This window comes from Sciurus vulgaris (genome assembly GCF_902686455.1).
Source record: "Sciurus vulgaris genome assembly, chromosome: 7".
In the NCBI taxonomy this organism is placed as follows: Eukaryota; Metazoa; Chordata; class Mammalia; order Rodentia; family Sciuridae; genus Sciurus; species Sciurus vulgaris.
This window is the reverse complement of record NC_136467.1, coordinates 143,670,422-143,691,044: the sequence shown is the minus strand read 5'-3', so window position 1 is coordinate 143,691,044 and position 20,623 is coordinate 143,670,422. Positions and strand designations below refer to the sequence as shown.

The 20,623-nt window shown below is 42.0% G+C and overlaps 1 protein-coding gene across 4 annotated transcripts in view; it reads left to right on the top strand.

Moving 5' to 3' along the window:
• Positions 1 to 18,092, top strand: part of ADTRP (androgen dependent TFPI regulating protein) — an 89,987-nt gene extending 71,895 nt beyond the window's left edge. For all 4 annotated transcript variants that reach the window (XM_079147913.1, XM_079147912.1, XM_079147911.1 and 1 more), the window contains exons 6-7: positions 1,706 to 1,857; positions 17,316 to 18,092. In XM_079147913.1, coding sequence (XP_079004039.1) covers positions 1,706 to 1,857; positions 17,316 to 17,350 — 187 coding nt within the window. In that variant the 3' untranslated portion in view covers positions 17,351 to 18,092. The remainder of the gene's footprint in view (positions 1 to 1,705; positions 1,858 to 17,315) is intronic.
• Positions 18,093 to 20,623: the final 2,531 nt, after the last annotated feature.

The window sequence follows — 20,623 nt, the reverse complement described above, 5'->3', positions numbered from 1 at the left end:
CCAATTTCTGCACATCCTCACTATTGTGTCTTTTATAGTGACTATCCTAATGCAGGTGAGTGAGGTGACATCTTGTCGTGGTTTTAATTCGCAATTTCCCACTTATTAGCCATGGTGAGCCTCACTGGATGGATTTGTTAGCCATTTGTATGTCTCCTCTGTAGAATACTATTAAGTCCTTCATCTGTTTTTAATTGGGCTGTTTAAGTTTTATTGTTGAGTTATATGACTTATTTATAACTTCTGAATAATAAGCCCTTATTAGACATATGACTTACAAATATTATTTCCCACCCCATGGGTACCCTTTACATACTGTTGATTGTGTCTTTTGATGCACAAAGATGAGTTATTGAGTTTTACACCCCAACTGCCTCCTTGGCCTCCCTCCAGTCCTGGACCTGAATGTCAGCCTGTGTCTCTTTCACGAGACCTTGAACAAACAAAGAATTTGAAATGACAGAGATCCCACTTGAGTTTCTGAAAGTTTAATTGTGCTCAGAACTTCATTTTCCTCTCTGAACTCCTTTGACAATCCGGGATAGCCACATTTGAATGCTGATTCTGAAGCAGAACCTGGCTTATCTCAATTGTTACAAGAGATGAGCAGACTCGAAGAAAAGTTGCTGAGAAGATTCCCACTGGGTCATCCTTCTATGGAGATAGAAGCTGGGAACTCCTGTCAAATGATTACAGCCTGCCAACAGTTGTGATAGCTTACACAGAACACAGGCATGCAGCTGACATGTTACCTCCCTAATTCTTACAACAGTCTCACAAGGTCTGTGCTGTTCAGGTCCCCACTTTACACCGAAAAGGTAGAATAAATTACTGCAGGTAACATAGCTAATAGATGGCAGAAACCTGGTTCCAGACTCTGTACTCTTAACCAATTACAAACTGTAACTAATGCGACATCTTCCCATATTTGATTTTTAAGTTATTTCAGACTTTGGCATCTTGCAGTACAGTTCGTTTCCAGCAAACCACATTCTTAGGCTTCACTTGGATATCATGGCTTCTCTCCTAGCATTTCTTTTCCTTCTCTTGGCTTATGGAAATGACTTACAGTGGATCCTCATGTGAGCAAGATCTGGGCCTTCCGGTAAATCCATACATTCCTACTTAACACTCTATCCATAATTGTATCCTTGAGCTAAAATTGGAACCAACAATTAAACCCCAGGCATACTGTATCAGAGCAATAAGGCTCTCTCTCTCTCTGTCTCTGTTCCTCCTAGCCCAAAAGGACTTGGAGAGATAATGGAAAGCTCTTCCTTCCTCTTAGGTACCAAAACAGAAACAAAAACAAAAAATTCTTCACTTCTTTGGTGAGAGCCAGAAGCAGATGCCATCTTAGGAGGTCCCATGTCTCAGCAAACTGTCAGTCTCAGCAGAGGAATAATTTATTCACAGAGTCACAAACTCTCCTTGACTAATAGTTTGTTTCCCTTATGCTTTCACCAAGATTTGATTTTAATGGATTAGGAGGAAAAGACCCCACTCACACCATGAAACAAGGTGTCTTGTTAAATCAAGTTAATTTACCAAGAGAAGACTCACTTCTGAAGAGCTGTGGGAATCTGTGGACAGACGTTTCTCCTGGCTGCTTTTCATCTGCCTGGCTCCAGTTCTCCACTGATGCTGGGGAGAAAATGGCTAGTCTGTGCCTGTTGTCCTAATGGTTGTCACTTGTTTCCTACAGGGTCCTGTGGATCTACTCTGAGACTGGTAGGTGGGTGTACCCCATGCTTGGAAAACTCAGCCCCCTGGGTCTCGCAGCCTTCTTCTCCTCCAGCTACTTCTTGAGTGTCAGCATCTACCTCCTTGGAGAGAAGATCAACCACTGGAAATGGGGTCAGTGTATTTCTCTCTTGTCTACAAAGATATTTCTTTCTTACCCTTTCTCCATTCTTTTTGGAAATGGAAGGAAAAACTAGTTCAACACAGAAGGCAGTAGTATTTGAGGATGTTCATCCAAAGGACTGGGAGAAGTCCCACCAAAGCAGGCAAAGCCATAGCCTAGGACAAGCTGGCATTCTCCAAGAACTCCATCAAATTATCTCCCCTCCTCCCCAGACAACACCTTATTTAACTTGAAAGCTAAATCTTGTTTAGAAAGCTCAGGACCCAGAAAACGAGATATTATTGTTCTAGGAATGAAAAAAAAATATTGGTAGCAGAGTCCCCCACTACCCAAGCGAGGTGGACCAAAGCTGTTGCCATGTCAAGATTTCCTTTTTGAAGGAAGTGAGTTCAGGTGACCCTCTTAGCTTGTCCAATCTCAGCAGTGCATTCCCAGACGAGTTTTTATCCCTCTTTTATTAGGTTGCTTCTCAAGCTTAAAAAAAGCATTTACCAAATAGAATCACATGCTGTACTTGACATTGGAATTCTCATTTAGATAGGGTCCTGGGCAATGGGGACATGTGAGCAAGTCACGCTTTCTAATCATAGGTGGGTAGAAGCAGGTGGTTTCTTCATAGAGTAATCCTCAGATAATTTTAAAAGGAAAGATTTTATTCTCATCCCTGCTTTCCCCCTGTGCATTGCACCTCAGAACATGCTTTATGCTAGAAAAGTAACCACAGGTAGCAGAAAGTCAGGTTGCAAAATGTGACACCCCCAGCCCACCGAAGGAGGTGTGCAGGAACTCTGCCCTCATTGGTATATAAAGAAGGCAGAGTTACCTGCAGCCCCCACCCATACCACTAGCTCACAGGCCATTCTGTTCTACAAATAGAGATGACATCTTCTGCCCTTTGCATGAGTAAGTGTGAACTGTAAGCCGGTGTACACAAAACGTCCATGGTTTCAGAAGGCTCAATACCACAGTGTGTATTTCTGAGGACAGGCTGAGCCCCTGGAGAAATAAGCAAGCAACTTGGGTTGGTCACATGTTTTCTGCTCTTGAAGAATTTGGTTCAGAAAATCTCCAAGCCAATATTCTATATGAAAGCAAACTCTAAAACATAAAATACTAAAAATCACGCCCCCCAAATCAAGATTCCAAATCACAAAATATGTTGACATTTTAGATGCATTGATAACTAATTCTGACTGTTTTGGGCTCCTTGAAGTTCTGAGTAAAGATTTTCAGATGCTTTCCACAAATCTATAGATTTGAAAGAAAGAAAAAAAACATTTGAAATTTGGCAAATGTTAAGAAGTGCAGGGAAAAAAAATGGGATTACTTAGAGAAAAATAACTTTTTAATCAATTATATTGAGTTCGATAATGATTAATTTTTAAATTGTTACCGTGAATTTTAAACATCCTTTGAATTAAAAATAAAATTTCATTATTATTTATTTTCCTTGAAATCACTGTTTTCAGTACAAAGCTCTTCTTAATATGCCATTGTTTTGGTACTATATTTCAATTTTCCACTACAACTAAGTCCCAATGAGCAAAGAAGCCAGAATCAATGTAGGGACCCTCACATACATTGTGCAAATGCAAAGGCTCACATAAGTGACAGAGACTGTCATAAGGGACTATTTGTCTCTCTCTCTCCTCTTTCTATATGTCTATTTCCTTATGAAGATAACAGGTGGCCAGGCATAGTGATGCAAGCCTATAATCCCAGCGACTCAGGAGGCTGAGGCAGGAGGATCACAAGCTCAAGGTCAGCCTTAGCAACTTAGTGAGACTCTGTTTCAAAATAAAAAGGGCTAGGGATGAAGCTCAGTGATAGAGAGCCTCTGGGTTCAACCTGCAAAGATTTTAAAAATAAAATAAATTTAAAAAGAAGAGAAGAATGGAGAAAAAGTTCTATATAGCATCAGAATTGGATCATAAATGTGTTAAATACCAAACAGATCTGTATTAACTGCAAACAATTGAATAACAAAAGAGAAACTAAACCCCTCAAAATTGCAATGGCAAGATGGCAGCCTAGAGGGTGGCTGCATTTCATGTTGCTCCAGGACTCAAGATTCAAAAGAGGAGATATTGAGAGACTTGGGACCAACTCAAAGCAGCCGGGTGAGTCTCTCCCGTTGGGGAGGCGTCCCAGATGGGACGGTAGTCCCGGAATGCAGGGAACTTTGTGAAGTAGAGCTGCCAGCGAGACGCCCCTCCCCCCGCTGGAGTAGTGAACTCAGACAACTGGGAGCATCGGAGAGAAGGCTGCTCAGCACAGCGCTGGGACTCGGAGCAACCACTGGGGCTCCGGTGGCTGCCCAGGGGAGGAGTGGCGAGGAGAGCTGTGTGGACTCAGGACACTGGGGCCTGCCCTGAGGAGGAGGAGGTGGAGGAGCGTGGCCGCTTGGATTCGGAGTGACTGCACCAGAGCTACAGGTGGTTGCCAGAGGAGGGGCGCGGTGAGCTGTTTGGACTTAGAGCGACTGCTTCTGAACACCGGGGCCTGCCCAGAGGAGTAGGAGGAGAGGAGGAGCGCAGCTGCTTGGATTCGGGTGACTACACCAGAGCTACAGGCGGTTGCCAGAGGAGGGGCTGCGTGGTGAGCTGTTTGGACTCAGACCACTTGTGAACACCGGGGCCTGCCCGGAGGAGTAGGAGGAGGAGGAGGAGGAGCGCGGCGGGTCGTTTGGACTCGCAGTGACTGCATTGGAGCTCCAGGCAGCTGCTCAGAGGAGAAGGTGAGTGGTGAGTTGTTTGGACTTAAAGCGACAGCTCCTGAACACAGGGGGGCTGCCTGGAGGAGGAGCGCGGTGGGTCGCTTGGTCTCGAGTGGCCGCACCAGAGCTCCGGGCGGTTGCTCAGAGGACCCATGCAGCGGGTCACGTGGATTCAGAGCCACTCAGAGTGACCGCTCCTGAACACCCGGGGGGTTACCTGGAGGAGGAGGAGGAACGGGGTGGGTCACTTCGACTCGGAGTGATTGCCCAGGGCAACGGGCGGTTGGTGGGAGGAGGAGGCACGCAGTGAATTGCTTGGACTCCTAGTGACGGCACAGGAATACGGGGCGGCTATCTGGAGGAAGAGCGGTGTGGCAGGTCTCTGGGCCTCAGAGCGATTGTACGGGGCCCCAGGTGGCTGCTCAGAGGAGGGGCCACATAGCCAGGTGATTAGCTGCAGAGCAGGGTTCCAGGATCTAGGAGGCTTCTGGGTGGAAGAGCCGCACAGAGACAGGCTTAGGGGCGGAGCGAAGGTTCCAGGCCTGCGGGCAGATTCTCTGAGGAGGGGCAGCCTAAGGAGATTCATCTGCGAAGGGTGAGGCTCCCAGGCCCGGGGGGTAGGGCCGGGCCCCTGGGAACTTTGCAGAGGAAGGCAGCCCAGCCCAGGCGGTAACTGTAAATTGAGGGGAACCTCTAGGAGGGGAACTGACCAGTGAGACCTCCCCACTGGGTGAGTCTTCCCTGCCAGGTGAGGTTTCCCCACAAGGACGGTAAAACCAGAGACACAGGCCCAAACAGGCTTTGCCTCAGCCCGCAGCCTAGTTCCCCTTTGGATGACCATTGGTCAACAAGTGGAGGCACCTCTGCACACTAGCAGGGAATATATCCCACCTGAAGGCCACCACTCCTAGAGAGGCAGCTTCTTTGTGGAGCACCGCATTATCAACTTCCTCCAAGACTTCAGCCTACTGAAGGCTAAGGGGGGATATATATAGAAATCTTCAGGGACATTATAAGTCAATAGAGGAAATCTGCAATATCTCAGTGGATCACTGATACCTGAACAATATGAGAAAACAAGGAAAGAAAATGCCGCAAACAAATCTAGATGTTACATAAATAAAACCCAATGACAGCAAGGCAGAAGAAATGACAGAAAAGGAGTTCAGAATGTACATAATTAAAATCATTAGGGAAGCAAACGATGAGATGAAAGAGCAAATGCAGACATTGAATGATCACACCAATCGACAGTTAAAAGAGCAAATACAGGAAGCAAAAGATCATTTCAATAAAGAGTTAGAGATATTGAAAAAAAAACAAACAGAAATCCTTGAAATGAAGGAAACAATAAACCAAATTAAGAACTCCATAGAAAGCATATCCAGTAGGATAGAACACCTGGAAGACAGAACCTCAGACATTGAAGACAAAATATTTAACCTTGAAAACAAAGTTGAACAAACAGAGAAGATGGTAAGAAATCATGAACAGAATCTACAAGAACTATGGGATATCATGAAAAGGCCAAATTTAAGAATTATTGGGATTGAGGAAGGCCTAGAGAAATAAGCCAAAGGAATGAACAACCTATTCAATGAAATACTATCAGAAAATTTCCCAAATCTGAAGAATGAGATGGAAAATCAAGTTCAAGAGGCTTATAGGACTCCAAATACACAAAATTACAACAGACCCACACCAAGGCACATTATAATGAAAATACCTAACATACAAAATAAAGACAGAATTTTAAAGGCTGTGAGAGAAAAGAGCCAAATTACATTCAGGGGGAAACCAATACGGATATCAGCAGATTTTTCAATCCAGACCCTAAAAGCTAGAAGGACCTGGAACAACATTTTTCAAGCCCTGAAAGAAAATGGATGCCAACCAAGAATCTTATACCCAGCAAAACTTACCTTCAAATTTGACGATGAAATAAAATCCTTCCATGATAAACAAAAGCTAAAAGAATTTACAAAAAGGAAGCCAGCATTACAGAACATTCTCAGCAAAATATTTCATGAGGAAGAGATAAAAAACAAAGAAGCAAATCAGCAAAGGGAGGAATTATCCTAAAGGAATTGTCAAATAAAGGAGGAACCAAGTAGTGTCAAATAAATAAATAAATAAAATTTAAAAAATGAACCATATGACCGGGAAACCAAATCATATCTCAATAATAACCCTGAATGTTAATGGCCTGAATTCATCAATCAAAAGACATAGACTGGCAGATTGGATTAAAAAGAAGGATCCAACAATATGTTGCCTACAAGAGACTCACCTCATAGAAAAAGATACCCATAGACTAAAGGTGAAAGGATGGGGAAAAACATACCATGCACATGGACTCAGCAAAAAAGCTGGAGTATCCATCCTCATTTCAGATAATGTGGACTTCAAGCCAAAGTTTGTCAGAAGGGATAAAGAAGGACATTTCATACTGCTTAAGGGAAGCATAAATCAGCAAGATATAACAATCATAAACATCTATGCCCCAAACAGTGGCTCATCCATGTATGTCAAACAAATCCTTCTCAATTTCAGAAACCAAATAGACCATAACACAATAATACTAGGTGATTTTAACACGCCTCTCTCACCACTGGACAGATATTCCAGACAAAAATTGAACAAAGAAACCATAGATCTCAATAACACAATCAATAATTTAGACTTAACGGACATTTATAGAATATACCATCCAACCAAGAGCGAATACACTTTCTTCTTAGCAGCACATGGATCCTTCTCTAAAATAGACCATATATTATGCCACAAAGCTAATGTTAGCAAATACAAGAAGATAGAGACACTACCTTGTATTCTATCAGATCATAATGTATTGAAGTTAGAAATAAATGAAAGAGTAAAACACAGAAACTATTCCAACATCTGGAGATTAAACAATATGCTATTATATGATGAATGGATAACAGAAGATATTAGGAAGGAAATTAAAAAATTCTTAGAGGTAAATGAGAACAAAGAAACATCATATCAAAATCTCTGGGACACTATGAAAGCAGTACTTAGAGGGAAATTTATTTCATGGAGCGCATTTAATAAAAAAAGTAAAACTCAACAAATAAACGACCTAACACTACAGCTCAAAGCCCTAGAAAAAGAAGAACAGACCAGCACCAAAAGTAGTAGAAGACAGGAAATAGTTAAACTCAGAGCTGAAATCAATGAAATTGAAACAAAAGAAACAATACAAAAAATTGACAAAATAAATAGTTGGTTCTTCGAAAAATAAACAAAATAGATAAACCTTTAGCCACACAAACAAAGAGAAGACGAGACAAAACCCAAATCACTAAAATTCGGAATGAACAAGGAAATATCACAACAGATACGATTGAAATACAAAACATAATTAGAAGCTATTTTGAAAATCTATACTCCAACAAAATAGAAAATTTCAAAGACATCAACAGGTTTCTAGAGACATATGAACTGCCTAAACTGAACGAGGAGGACATACACAATTTAAATAGACCAATTTCAAATACTGAAATAGAAGAAGTCATCAAAAGCCTACCAACAAAGAAAAGTCCAGGACCAGATGGGTTCTCAGCCGAGTTCTACAAAACCTTTAAAGAAGAGCTCATTCCAATACTCCTCAAAGTATTCCATAAAATAGAAGAGGAGGGAACCCTCCCAAACTCATTCTATGAAGCCAATATCACACTGATACCTAAACCAGACAGAGACTCATCAAGGAAAGAAAATTTCAGACCAATATCCTTAATGAACATCGACGCAAAAATTCTCAACAAAATTTTAGCAAATCGCATACAAAAACATATTAAAAAGATAGTGCACCATGATAGAGTGGGTTTCATCCCCAGGATGCAAGGTTGGTTCAACATCAGGAAATCAATAAATGTAATTCACCATATCAATAGACTTAAAGTCAAGAATCACATGATTATTTCAATAGATGCAGAAAAAGCATTTGATAAAATACAGCACCCCTTCATGCTCAAAACACTAGAAAAAATAGGGATAGTGGGAACATTCCTTAACATTGTAAAGGCCATCTATGCTAAGCCCATGGCTAATATCATTCTAAATGGTGAAAAACTGAAAGCATTCCCCCAAAAACTGGAACAAGGCAGGGATGCCCTCTTTCACCACTTCTATTCAACATCGTTCTTGAGACTCTAGCCAGAGCAATTAGACAAACCAAAGAAATTAAAGGGATACGAATTGGAAAAGAAGAAGTCAAACTATCCCTGTTCGCTGATGACATGATTATATATTTAGAGGAACCTGGAAATTCCACCAGAAAACTCTTAGAACTCATAAGTGAATTCAGTAAAGTAGCAGGTTACAAGATTAATGCTCATAAATCCAACGCATTTTTATACATAAGTGATGAATCTTCAGAAAGAGAAATTAGGAAAACTACCCCATTCACAATAGCCTCAAAAAAAATAAAATACTTGGGAATCAATCTCACAAAAGAGGTGAAAGACCTCTACAATGAGAACTACAGAACACTAAAGAAAGAAATTAAAGAACACCTTAGAAGATGGAAAGATCTTCCATGTTCTTGAATAGGAAGAATTAATATTGTCAAAATGGCCATACTACCTAAAGTGCTATACAAATTCAATGCAATTCCAATTAAAATCCCAATGACGTACCTTACAGAAATAGAGCAAGCAATTATGAAATTCATCTGGAAGAATAAGAAACCAAGAATAGCTAAAGCAATCCTTAGCAGGAAGAGTGAAACAGGGGGTATTGCAATACCAGATCTTCAACTCTACTACAAAGCAATAGTAACAAAAATGGCATGGTATTGGTACCAAAATAGAAAGGTAGATCAATGGTACAGAATAGAGGACATGGACACAAACCCAAATAAATACAATATTCTCATACTAGACAAAGGGGCCAAAAATATGCAATGGAGAAAAGATAGCCTCTTCAACAAATGGTGCTGGGAGAATTGGAAATCCATATGCAGCAGAATGAAACTAAACCCATATCTCTCACCATGCACGAAACTGAACTCAAAATGGATTAAGGACCTTGAATCAGACCAGAGACCCTGCAGATTATAGAAGAAAAAGTAGGTCCAGATCTTCAACATGTCGGCTTAGGACCAGACTTCCTTAACAGAACTCCCATAGCACAAGAAATAAAAGCAAGAATTAATAACTGGGATAGATTCAAACTAAAAAGCTTTCTCTCAGCAAAGGAAACTATCAGCAATGTGAAGAAAGAGCCTACAGAGTGGGAGAATATCTTTGCCAATCATACTTCAGATAGAACACTAATCTCCAGAATCTATAAAGAACTCAAAAAACTCTATTCCAAGAATACAAATAATCCAGTCGACAAATGGGCTAAGGAAATGAATAGACACTTCGCAGAAGAAGATCTACAAGCAATCAACAACCATATGAAAAAATGTCCAACATCTCTAGTAATGAGAGAAATGCAAATCAAAACCACCCTAAGATTCCATCTCACCCCAATTAGAATGACGATTATCAAGAATACAAGCAACAACAGGTGTTGGCGAGGATGTGGGGAGAAAGGTACACTCATACATTGCTGGTGGGGCTGCAAATTAGTGCAGCCACTCTGGAAAGCAGTGTGGAGATTCCTTAGAAAACTCGGAATGGACCCTCCATTTGACCCAGCTATCCCACTCCTTGGCCTATACCCAAAGGACTTAAAATCAGCATACTACAGAGATACAGCCACATCAATGTTCATAGCTGCTCAATTCACAATAGCCAGACTGTGGAACCAACCTAGATGTCCAACCTTGATGAATGGATAATGAAACTGTGGTATATATATACAATGGAATATTACTCAGCCATAAAGAATGATAAAATGATGGCATTTGCAGGCAAATGGATGAAATTGGAGAATATCATGCTAAGTGAGATAAGCCAATCTCAAAAAGCCAAAGGACGAATGATATCGCTAATAAGTGGATGATGACACATAATGGGGGGAGGGAAGGGTTAGTGTTAGGGTTAGAGTTAGGGTTAGGGAGAGGGGCAAGTATGGAGGAAGGAAGGACTGTATAGAGGGAAAACAGGGGTGGGAGGGGTGGGGGGAAGGGAAATAATAACAGAATGAATCAAACAACATTACTCTATGTAAATTTATGATTACACAAATGGTATGCCTTTACGCCATGTACAAACAGAGAAACAACATGTATCCCATTTGTTTACAATTAAAAAAAAAAGTGAGTTATACATTGGGCAAATAATATTGTTATATTGTGAGCATGTACAAATATGTAACAACAAATCCCATCATCATGTACAACCAGAATGCACCAATAAAAAATGTGAAAAGAAAAAAAAATTTGCAATGGCAGCGAATGCTTTTAAATTGCTGAAATCCAAGCACAGTGGTCTATTGATCCATGTGACACAGAGATCAGTCCCCACGTCCTCCTCTGCCCATGACACTTTAAGGCCTCCCCCATTTACAGTAGCAGGACCAAGTCCAGGACCAAGCCCTTAGAACGACCCAGTCCCTGTCTCAGTGTTTTCTCACCTTCTTCTCAATTTGGGCTCCAGTAGCATTGGTGCACTTACTCACTTCCATGTTGATGTTGCTTCTGACCTCCACGGGCTTCTTCCTCTTATCCCTCAGTCCTTTCCTAGTCACACCTCCTCATTCACTTCAACTCACCTCTTCCAGGAAGCCTTGCCTGCTCTGCCCAGGTTGGATCTGACCTCCTTCCCAAATGCTCCACGGCTCCCCCTGTGCCTCCCAATCAACTTACATAGCATTAGTACCATTTTTTGTTTTGTTTTGTTTTTTAACCACTGCCTTAGGGCTTTGTTTCTATATGGAGCTTGGGTTTCTTAAGGATTAGGAGTGTGTCCTGTCCATATCTTAATCCTCGCTTCTACTAGCTTCCCCGTCAGAGCATTGGTGGGATATCCCAGGGTCCTCTCTAGGCCTGAAGGGGGACTCTTTGCAAATGTGTTCTGGAGACACAGACAAGGAGTGCTTCTAATAGTTGTAGATGAGGGCATTGCACCAGGAGTGCGGGTAGGGTTAGGGTAAGGGTTAGGGTTAGTTGTAGATGAGGGCATTGCACCAGGAGTGCGGGTAGGGTTAGGGTAAGGGTTAAGGTTAGTTGTAGATGAGGGCATTGCACCAGGAGTGCGGGTAGGGTTAGGGTAAGGGTTAGGGTTAGTTGTAGATGAGGGCATTGCACCAGGAGTGCGGGTAGGGTTAGGGTAAGGGTTAGGATTAGTTGTAGATGAGGGCATTGCACCAGGAGCCTAGGGAGTATGGGAGGGTGGTGATATGGGCTTCTGTTTGCAGAGTTGTTGAAAAAGAGATGCAGGTCGGGACAGGCAATATAGACCAAGGGAAGACCGAGGAAAAAGGAATAGAGAAAGTTGACATATGTCCCTCACCCCGCCACAAACCTGCCTAAGGGAGTGCACTTCAATTCTTCAAAGGCAGCCTGACATTTCAGCAGGGTGACCACACAGCCCATTTTGTCTGGGATGGTCCTGGTATATTCCTGCTGTGCCGCTGTCCTTACTGATGTCTGGATTGTCTTAGGTCCACACTAATCCATCCTCTGATTCCCTTTGCTCTCCACATCTTCTGTTCTGGATCTATGGCAACATATACATAGTCACCTAGTCTATCCAAATCCAAACCCAAATTCTCTTCTGTCATCCTTCTGCAGTCTGAGCTCTTTAGGTGAGAGTAGAAAGTGAAAGGAGACTTTTGGGGAGACAGTGGGAGGCAGTGGCTGGGGGTCCAGTGTCACTATGAGTCTACTCAAAGCACTCAAAGTGTCTGGGTTCCAGTTTTCTCTTTTCACAATGAAGATGATACTTACATTCTTCTTCTAAGATCATGGAGGTCCTTAGATGACTGTCTGAGTGTAAAGAGCCTTGCATACTAGCAAGAGCTTGTCACCATTGCTGTTAGTCTCAATCTCCCCCAGCAAAAATCACCTTTCTCCTCTGTGTGGATATTCCCAGCCTCCCCTTCCACTTTCTGCACCAATTACCAGTGTCCCAGCTAAAAGTCATTTAAAGTAATAGTCACCTAACTACATGCAAATGGACAGAGATGGTGTGTGGATTCAAGAACTTACAGTGAAAAGGGTTGTGCCAATTGAGGCTAGAATTCTTTGGAATCTCCTTTTCTGAAACTTTGAGAGTGTGACCTGGCTGGGAGCCACCAGACCAGCATCAGGTGGTCAAGAATACCAGGTAAACTATCAGCAATGACCTGTTAAATATCCAGGTATCTCCGTAATGGTAGTTCTCAACCTTGGCCGCAAATCACTGAAGGTGTCTTAAACACACTAACTCTCAAGCCCACTCCAGACCAATTATAGCCACATCTCTGGAAATGGGGATTTATCAGGGGTGTTATTTAAAGCTTCCTGGTTATTTTAATTTGTAGTCAGGGCCAAGAGTCACTGTTATAGAGCAGTATTTCTCAAACCGGTATGTGCCTCTGGATATGGTTAAAATGAAGATCTTGGAAAATCTGGTTTTTTTTCATTCAGTAGACCTTGGGTGCAGATGGGGATTCTGCCCTCTGAAAGTGTGTGCCAGAGATATCATTGCTGGTCTAAGGATAAGTCTCTGTACAACTAGGACCCCGGAGGCCTCCCAAGGGAGATAATTATGTCAGGGTCACAGTTGCAAAACATCTGCTCATCTCCTCCCCCCTCATTCATAATGTCAGTGGATAAATGTGAAGAGAGCAAAAGTGACAGTTATAAGAAATGATACCAGGAATTCAGTGGAAACTTGGCAAGTGTGTGAAGAAGTCTTCGCAGGGCCCACAGTTGTAAGGGTCTGGCCCTGTGTGCCAGGCAAATGCAATTTGCACTGGAGGAATTATTAGGATAACCCACTCACTGAGAAAGTTTTCATTTCTACTATTGGAGCATGGAATTGATTTCAAACAATAATAACAGACAGGGGAAGCAGTCTTGGGAGATCATTGTGAGTTTGGCCCGCCCCATCTGACCATCTCAATGGGCCCCAAGCAGATTCTCCTCCAGGAAAGGGGCTATCAGGACATGACATCAAAGTCCTTCTTGCCACTTAAGTGGTTAATTTTCTTTTATTTTTCTTGATGATAGGACCATAGGGATGCTGACACCAGGACACAAGTCCTTCGGAAAACGAAAACCAACCCATGAGCTATCAGGCAGAGGAAAGGACTAAGTGCCTACAGAGCAAAATGGCAGTGCCTCTCATGCAGGGGTGGCTGGAGAGACATTGGCTTACCCAGAGTCCACGCCCCGTCTTCCCACTGGCCTGAGGGCCATGTGCCAGGGATCAAGCTGTCCTCTGTTCAGGTTCCAAGACCAATGATGCTTTTTCTCCTGAATGACAATCATAAACTAATACACTGAAAATTACAGTCTGGCCAAGTGACTTTGTGATGGTACTTGAAAAGAATTATTTTAAGACTTTCCTAAGACAAAACAAAGCAACAATAAAATAACAAAAACTTACCTTTAATATTATTTACCACAGACTGGGTGTTTTAAAATATTTTTTGTTGTTCTTGTTGAAAGCTGCTTAGAGGCCATCTGGTCTACCTCCTTGATTTTATACAAGAAGAAATTTATATTTTTCTTGCATATTATCCTTGAGATGAAGAACAAAAAAGTATTTTATTATGAGATGACTCCACATGTGCTTCTAAAGTATGATCCCACTGGAGCAATATTTAGTCAATAGCAAAAATATAATTCCTTTTGCCTTCTTAACTTCATATCCCTAAGCTCAAAGGGAGTCTACTCTGTGTTACTGTTTCTCCCTCTTCCTCATCTCCCTTACCAGGATATTTGCTCCAGCCAGCCCTCAGTTCCATCTTCTTCCTGGTTCTTCTACACAGTTCCATCTTCTTCCTGGTTCTTCTACACAGTTCCATCTTCTTCCTGGTTCTTCTACACAGTTCCATCTTCTTCCTGGTTCTTCTACACAGTTCCATCTTCTTCCTGGTTCTTCTACACAGTGACTTCAGTTCACCAATGCACAAGTCCTATTCCTCTAATGCCATGTCCTTCCTCTGAAGCATCATCTTGTTAGGCTTCTCCAAGGCAGCCCACCAAAACTCCATAATGCTCTTCAGATTTTCAACTCAAAGTCTAGCAGTAGCTTTTAGTTGTAAACTCAGAGTTATAAATCTTCGAGAATACTATGCTTTTATTTATCTTATGTTCTGACTATTAGAGTTATAAAGTATATAATTATATAATGATATCTACAGCAATATTGATTAAAACAATGGTTTTTTTGTCACACCAGTGAATGAACATTAAATATTTGACCTAAAATCTCTCTAGCCCTTGGCACAATATGATGGAGGATAAAGAAAGAACTAAAAAGTCAGGGATGGATCTAACTCCCTAGCTGCCAACTAGCAGACTTTCTACTGGGAAAAAAATTCTGTTCAATCAAGAAATGTTATAACAAATAATATTATTTCCCAGGGTTTGAAATCCATTTTGTGAACTTTGATTGAGATATATGATCTATTATTAAGTCAACAGCTCCCATGTACAATAGGAACATAGAGATAAATTCAGAGGACTTGGAAACTTAGAAACTGCTCAGCTCTGTGAGAAAAACTAAGAACCCACTTCATGCCTCCCCTGTATGAAGCAAAAATAAAAACACAATTTCTGAGGTATTGATACATACAAGTCTCCACAGAATAAAATTATCATTGGAGCTCAACACAGAAAACTGGGAAGGTGCCTTTCTAGCATATTATTGATTATATTAGTCAGTTTTCATTCCTGTAATGAAATACCTGAAGCAGCTAACTTTATAAAGAGAAAAGTTTTATTTAGAATCTAGTTGTGGAGACTCCAAGCTGGATGGCCCCATTGGTTTGGCCTCTGTTGAGGGAAGCAGATGGTAGCACATCATGATAGGTGTATGAAGAGGAGCATGCACATGGTTACAACCCAAACCAGGAGAAGAGAGAGTGCCGAGTGGGCCAAACTAAGGCTTTTATAGCAACTACCTCCGAGTCCCATGAGAACTGCTTTCCTAGGGCAGGACCCAGTGAACTAAGGTCTCCCACAAGAACCCATCTCCAGAAGATTCCACCACCACCCAACATCATCACAGTGGGGATGAGATCTTTAATCACAATAGGCTTCTGGGATGCACTCAGACCACATCCATTCACAGCAGTGGATATGCGGGAATTTCCTGGTGTTCCATCTTGCTGCTTGGTTTTAGTTGGAGGAGACTCTGATCTCCCAGGGGGAGACATTTCCTTGTCCATCAGAACTTCACACCATCCTTTCTATTTCCCTCTAAGCCTTCATGTCTGGCTGTGTTTCCTAAAATGGAGGGATCTCCAGCCCTTGGCACCTGGACTTTAAGGAGGAAGGTTATGATTACAGTTAGCCACAGGGGCTAGGGTTACTAAACGGCATGGATCAAGAAGGTCTCGGAGCCCTGGAATGACTGCAAAGGGAACAGATTTCAGAAGTTCATGTCAACCAAGCTCCTGAATGTGAGAGAATAGGCCTGTTATTTAGTTTATGAATAATTCCTTAAAGGCCCAAAGTATACACTGCAGAAGAGAGAAGGTATTGCTATCATAGTTGTATATGTAACACAGATATGATCTAATTGGGTGGGGGTTTCACATCAAAATGAAAATAAGCAGAAACATAAATGAGAACAACATTTACCCTGCAAAACTAAATCAATATTAAGATTTTGCTGGGGTAACTGGAGAAATCTGGGTTGCTGAGAAAGAGAACAATGAATGAGAGTTCTGGCCTTAAAACCTTGTTGAGAGGGAAGAAAAGAAGGGTGGTCACAAGGCTGAGTGACAGGAGATGGTGGTCCTAAAAAATCAGAGTGGGTAAGAGGCCACAAGTAGGTCTTTATGTCACCATCATTACAGCCTCTGAGGAAGGGGGTTCCAGCAAAATAAAATGAGTGGAAGATGTTTAATGTTTCCTGTTAGGGACAGAATTAGTGAACGCCGCAGAATCTGAAGGGTGAACTTGGCCTGGAATTAGAAGAATGAGATTGCTATGGTAATACCAAACCAAAACTACCGGGGGGGGTTAATTTCCAGAATGAAGGAAGACACTGAGTTGAGAAACATTTCAAAGTAGGATTGATAGTATTTGGCAACAGGCAGAAAAGATAATGACCTAATAACCTTTTATCAATTTCAAAGCTTATGCAAAGATTTATGATCATTCAGTACGGAGGTACTAACTTTTTGACTGAATGGATGTCATTCTAGAAATCGAATGCTATAATTTCAGTAGAAGAAGCTCCCTACCCTGTGCTTACAAAAACAAAAACAAAAGCAAAAAGAAGAATCCATTATGTCTTTAGTTTTCCTGCTGGGTTGATATAATTTGATTTGGTGAGAGTCTGCAGAAACAATCCCAATTAGGTGAACACCCATTATTCTGTTTCCTCTCTAGTTGGACATGGTCTCCTCCTCTCCATCTCTAAAGTCTCAGCAATGCAGCCTACACTCACTCACCACAGGCAGCCGTGACCAGTGCCTCAGATGCAGAGCTACCTGCCAGCACTGTCATCAGAGGACGGCAGATGCCTTCTGCTCTTGGAGTTGGGGACTATTTTTTCAGAACACTTCTTGCTAGAGAAAAAGTGTCTACCCACATGAAAACATCTGTTAGGGAAACCCCAAGACTGAGGTATCTCTATCTTCTTGTTTGTACAGGTGACATGATGCAGCCATGGATGAAGAGGAAGTGATCACACACCATTTTCCAAAAATCAAGGAGGAAGAAAACATGAGATTTTTTCTCATCAGCATTATTGTTTATTATTCTTTCTGTGGGGGAGGTGATAGAAGAACATAGAAATGTAGAAAGGACAGAGGTCGATATTTAAATTTAATCAGAGGTTATGAAGATAGATTAATTTGAGGATTCTTGGTTCTTTGAAAGTTTATACATGCCCAGAACAACTGCTTCCCATCTCAGAATTTGTTAACTTTGCCTGACCTTCACGGAAGATGATGGTTTCTGGGTCAAAATCTGGCCAAAGGTCAAAGAATCACACATAAACTTCATGTTAAAGAATACTTAGAGAAAGGGAGAGGAACTTAGGATCATCCAAACTCTTCACTTTCCAAAGGAGGATGGTAAGGATCCAGATGAGAAGTTACCTGCATCAAAGAATCTAAATGAAGATAAGGCCTTCTATCACCCAGATCTCCTAACTTCCAGTTCTGGGCCATTTTCCAAAATCTCTTTTTCTCTAAAAAATAAGTATTTTAGTAAGGTAGTTATGTTCATGGATTTATCTCTCTGTATTTTTTTTTTTTTCTTCTTCTTGATTTAGAAATGTAGGGAGGAGGTTGCTACCAAAGTTGTCTGTCTACCTGGTATCACAGTAAATTAGTTGGGGCAATAAGAAAATAAGTTATAAGCTATTGGGAAATTGGTCCTCTTTGGAAACAAACTTTTGGGGCAAGAATAAATTGTGAACATAATGACATTGTCACACTCTTTTCCATTCAAATATTGATTAATTTGTCAAATAAATGTTGTGTTTTATGTTTGGGGTATAATATAGTAATGAGGCCTTCTGAGATTCCTGCGGCACAAGTACTTTGTTGAGATAGTACGTGGTTTAAGAAAGCTGATTGTCAGGTGATTAACAAGAATTTCTGAACGCTGATTTAATTTTCCAAGTGGTTTTATTCCAGGCCTTGATTTATAGACATATTTTAAAAAGAAAACAAATGGCCAATGTCCATTGGTGGGTAGCCATGATTGAGCCTTCTAGTGTGTCTCTGGGCTCATGGGGGCAGGATGTGGACTGCAGAGTAAATGGTACTTTTCAACTACCAACACATGCGCAGTGCAGAGCTGGAAAGATAGGTCCACAGTCCCTTGATCCTCAAGAGCCGGTCTTTAGCACATTCTGGGTTCAGAGCAGAAAAATGACAAGACTGACTAACGTATACAGGGGAAAGTTGGTAAAAATGGACACCAAAAACAGCGTTCCCTGTCGGGAAGAGGGAGAATATTCCAACAGGGCAGGTGCACATCCCCAGGAAAGATGAGGACAGGCACCAGGACACCTGTTCAACCCTCCACTTCTTTTCTACTTTCACAGAAACAGAGTCTCGGGTCTTCTTCAGATAGAGCTGGGGACACCACCTCTTCCCACACCTGCTGCTGCCTCTTAACTGCTCTGAGCACCTGGTCTCAGCAGGCCTCAGAAGCAGTTGCCACGGTGAAATACCCCACCATGATGCCTGCAGGGGATCACCCAAATTTTCCACACCCAAAGATAACTTGGGTCGCACACTCCTCGTTCACAGTAAGCTCTTGACTAAGATGAGCCTGCAGATTTCTATTTGTGGCTTTGCTGTCCCAGGACCAAGTTAAACCTTGGTTGCAGCATAGCTGGTCACTGTGCAATCACTTCTGTTCCAACAGCAGAAATCTCAGAACCACTTTCTGCTGAGTACATACACAACCAGCACCCAAGTGCTTCTGCGGTGCAGCAGTAGCTTAAGAAAATATGAGCCGTGAAACACCTATAATGAACACTGATTAAATCCACATTAAAAGATACACAGTATGTGCTGCCTGTACAGGGCTGTGTTAAGTCCCTAGTAATTATAAAAGGAGACTAATAGAAACCAAACCACGATACCAGCAAGATTTATATAGTGTCATGAAATTTACAATCACCCTCATTCATTTTACTGCACAAAATTTTGTAAGTAGAAAACATATCGTGTCCTTATTTCACAATGAGTAAACTAAGTTTGAATGGTGGTGTGCTGGTAAATGTTTAACAACCGACTCTCTGGGGGTACAAAAAGGGTTGTAAAATCTTAATTGATAGTTGCCCATTTCCATGACGTAAACATGGACACTATGTTTGTCCCCCACTGGGGCATTTTTCCAGCTACCAACATGTTGCCAATGCACAATTGGGAAGAGATGTGCCTAGTCCCTGGATCTTTGATGCCTGTCTCCAACACACATCTGAGTTCAGAGCAGAGAAATGGTAGTGCCACGTTTACAAGGATGTTTGATTTTGCAGCCTGTCTTTCTAAATTTTATTGCAGAGCAAATGACCAGTAGCTGGTCATCTGAAGGCCTTCACTAAAAATAACAATGCATTCATATCTTACAAAGAGAAGGTGGTCCAGGCACCAGGAGGAGTCACAGTAGCACCACCCAGGAACCAGCCTGTGCGTGTGCCTCTTCCCTGGTCACCGTCTCACATGTGAAACCAATTTTGAACTTGGGTAGAAGACCTCATCCACCTCTTCCTCCCGCAGAGGGTCATACATTTCCCGAGCTATTTTGAGCTCTGCACCTACACACTTGGCAGTATTTGTCATAACAGGAAGCCAGTTTCTTCTGCTGTAATCCCCAAACCCACTGCACCTGCACCCGGGAGCGTGAGGGACCAGGCAGGAGGTGCGGCTAGGCCAGGCCTCCTCCAAGGCCAGCAGGGCTGAGCGTCCTGTCTTCCCTCCCAGGCGCAGGATGCAGAAACCCGACTCCTCCTCCAGTCTTGTTTTCCTTTCTCATGCTTTTTTTTTTTTTTTTTTTTTTTTTTTTAATAAAGCATTTGAGTAGGCAGCAAAGCCAGTCGGAACTGTTTATTTATAGCTGTGGATTTTCAATGCTGTATAAATGAGAAGTCGCTGCTGAATGAGGCCCGCGCCCACTCGCACACGCAGGGCCGCTATCTGGGAGTCCTTTCACACAGTTTGACTGTACGCAGTCTAAAATGGGAGAAAATGACATGCTCCGAGTCAAATGACGGAGTCACAGCTAAACGGCAAAGCAGAAAACCAGCAATTATTTTTCTTCGGCACAATATGGAGAGCACGACAGGTGCAATTATCCAATATTATTTAACAGCACCGGTTTGTGGTGTAGGGAGAAAATAAAGGTTTCCGTGTCTTGGAGAGGAAAAAAAAAAAAAAAAAAGAGAAAGAACCTGCCTTGCGGCTCCTGTTTCTGTGGATTAAGCTGTTATGTAAATTGA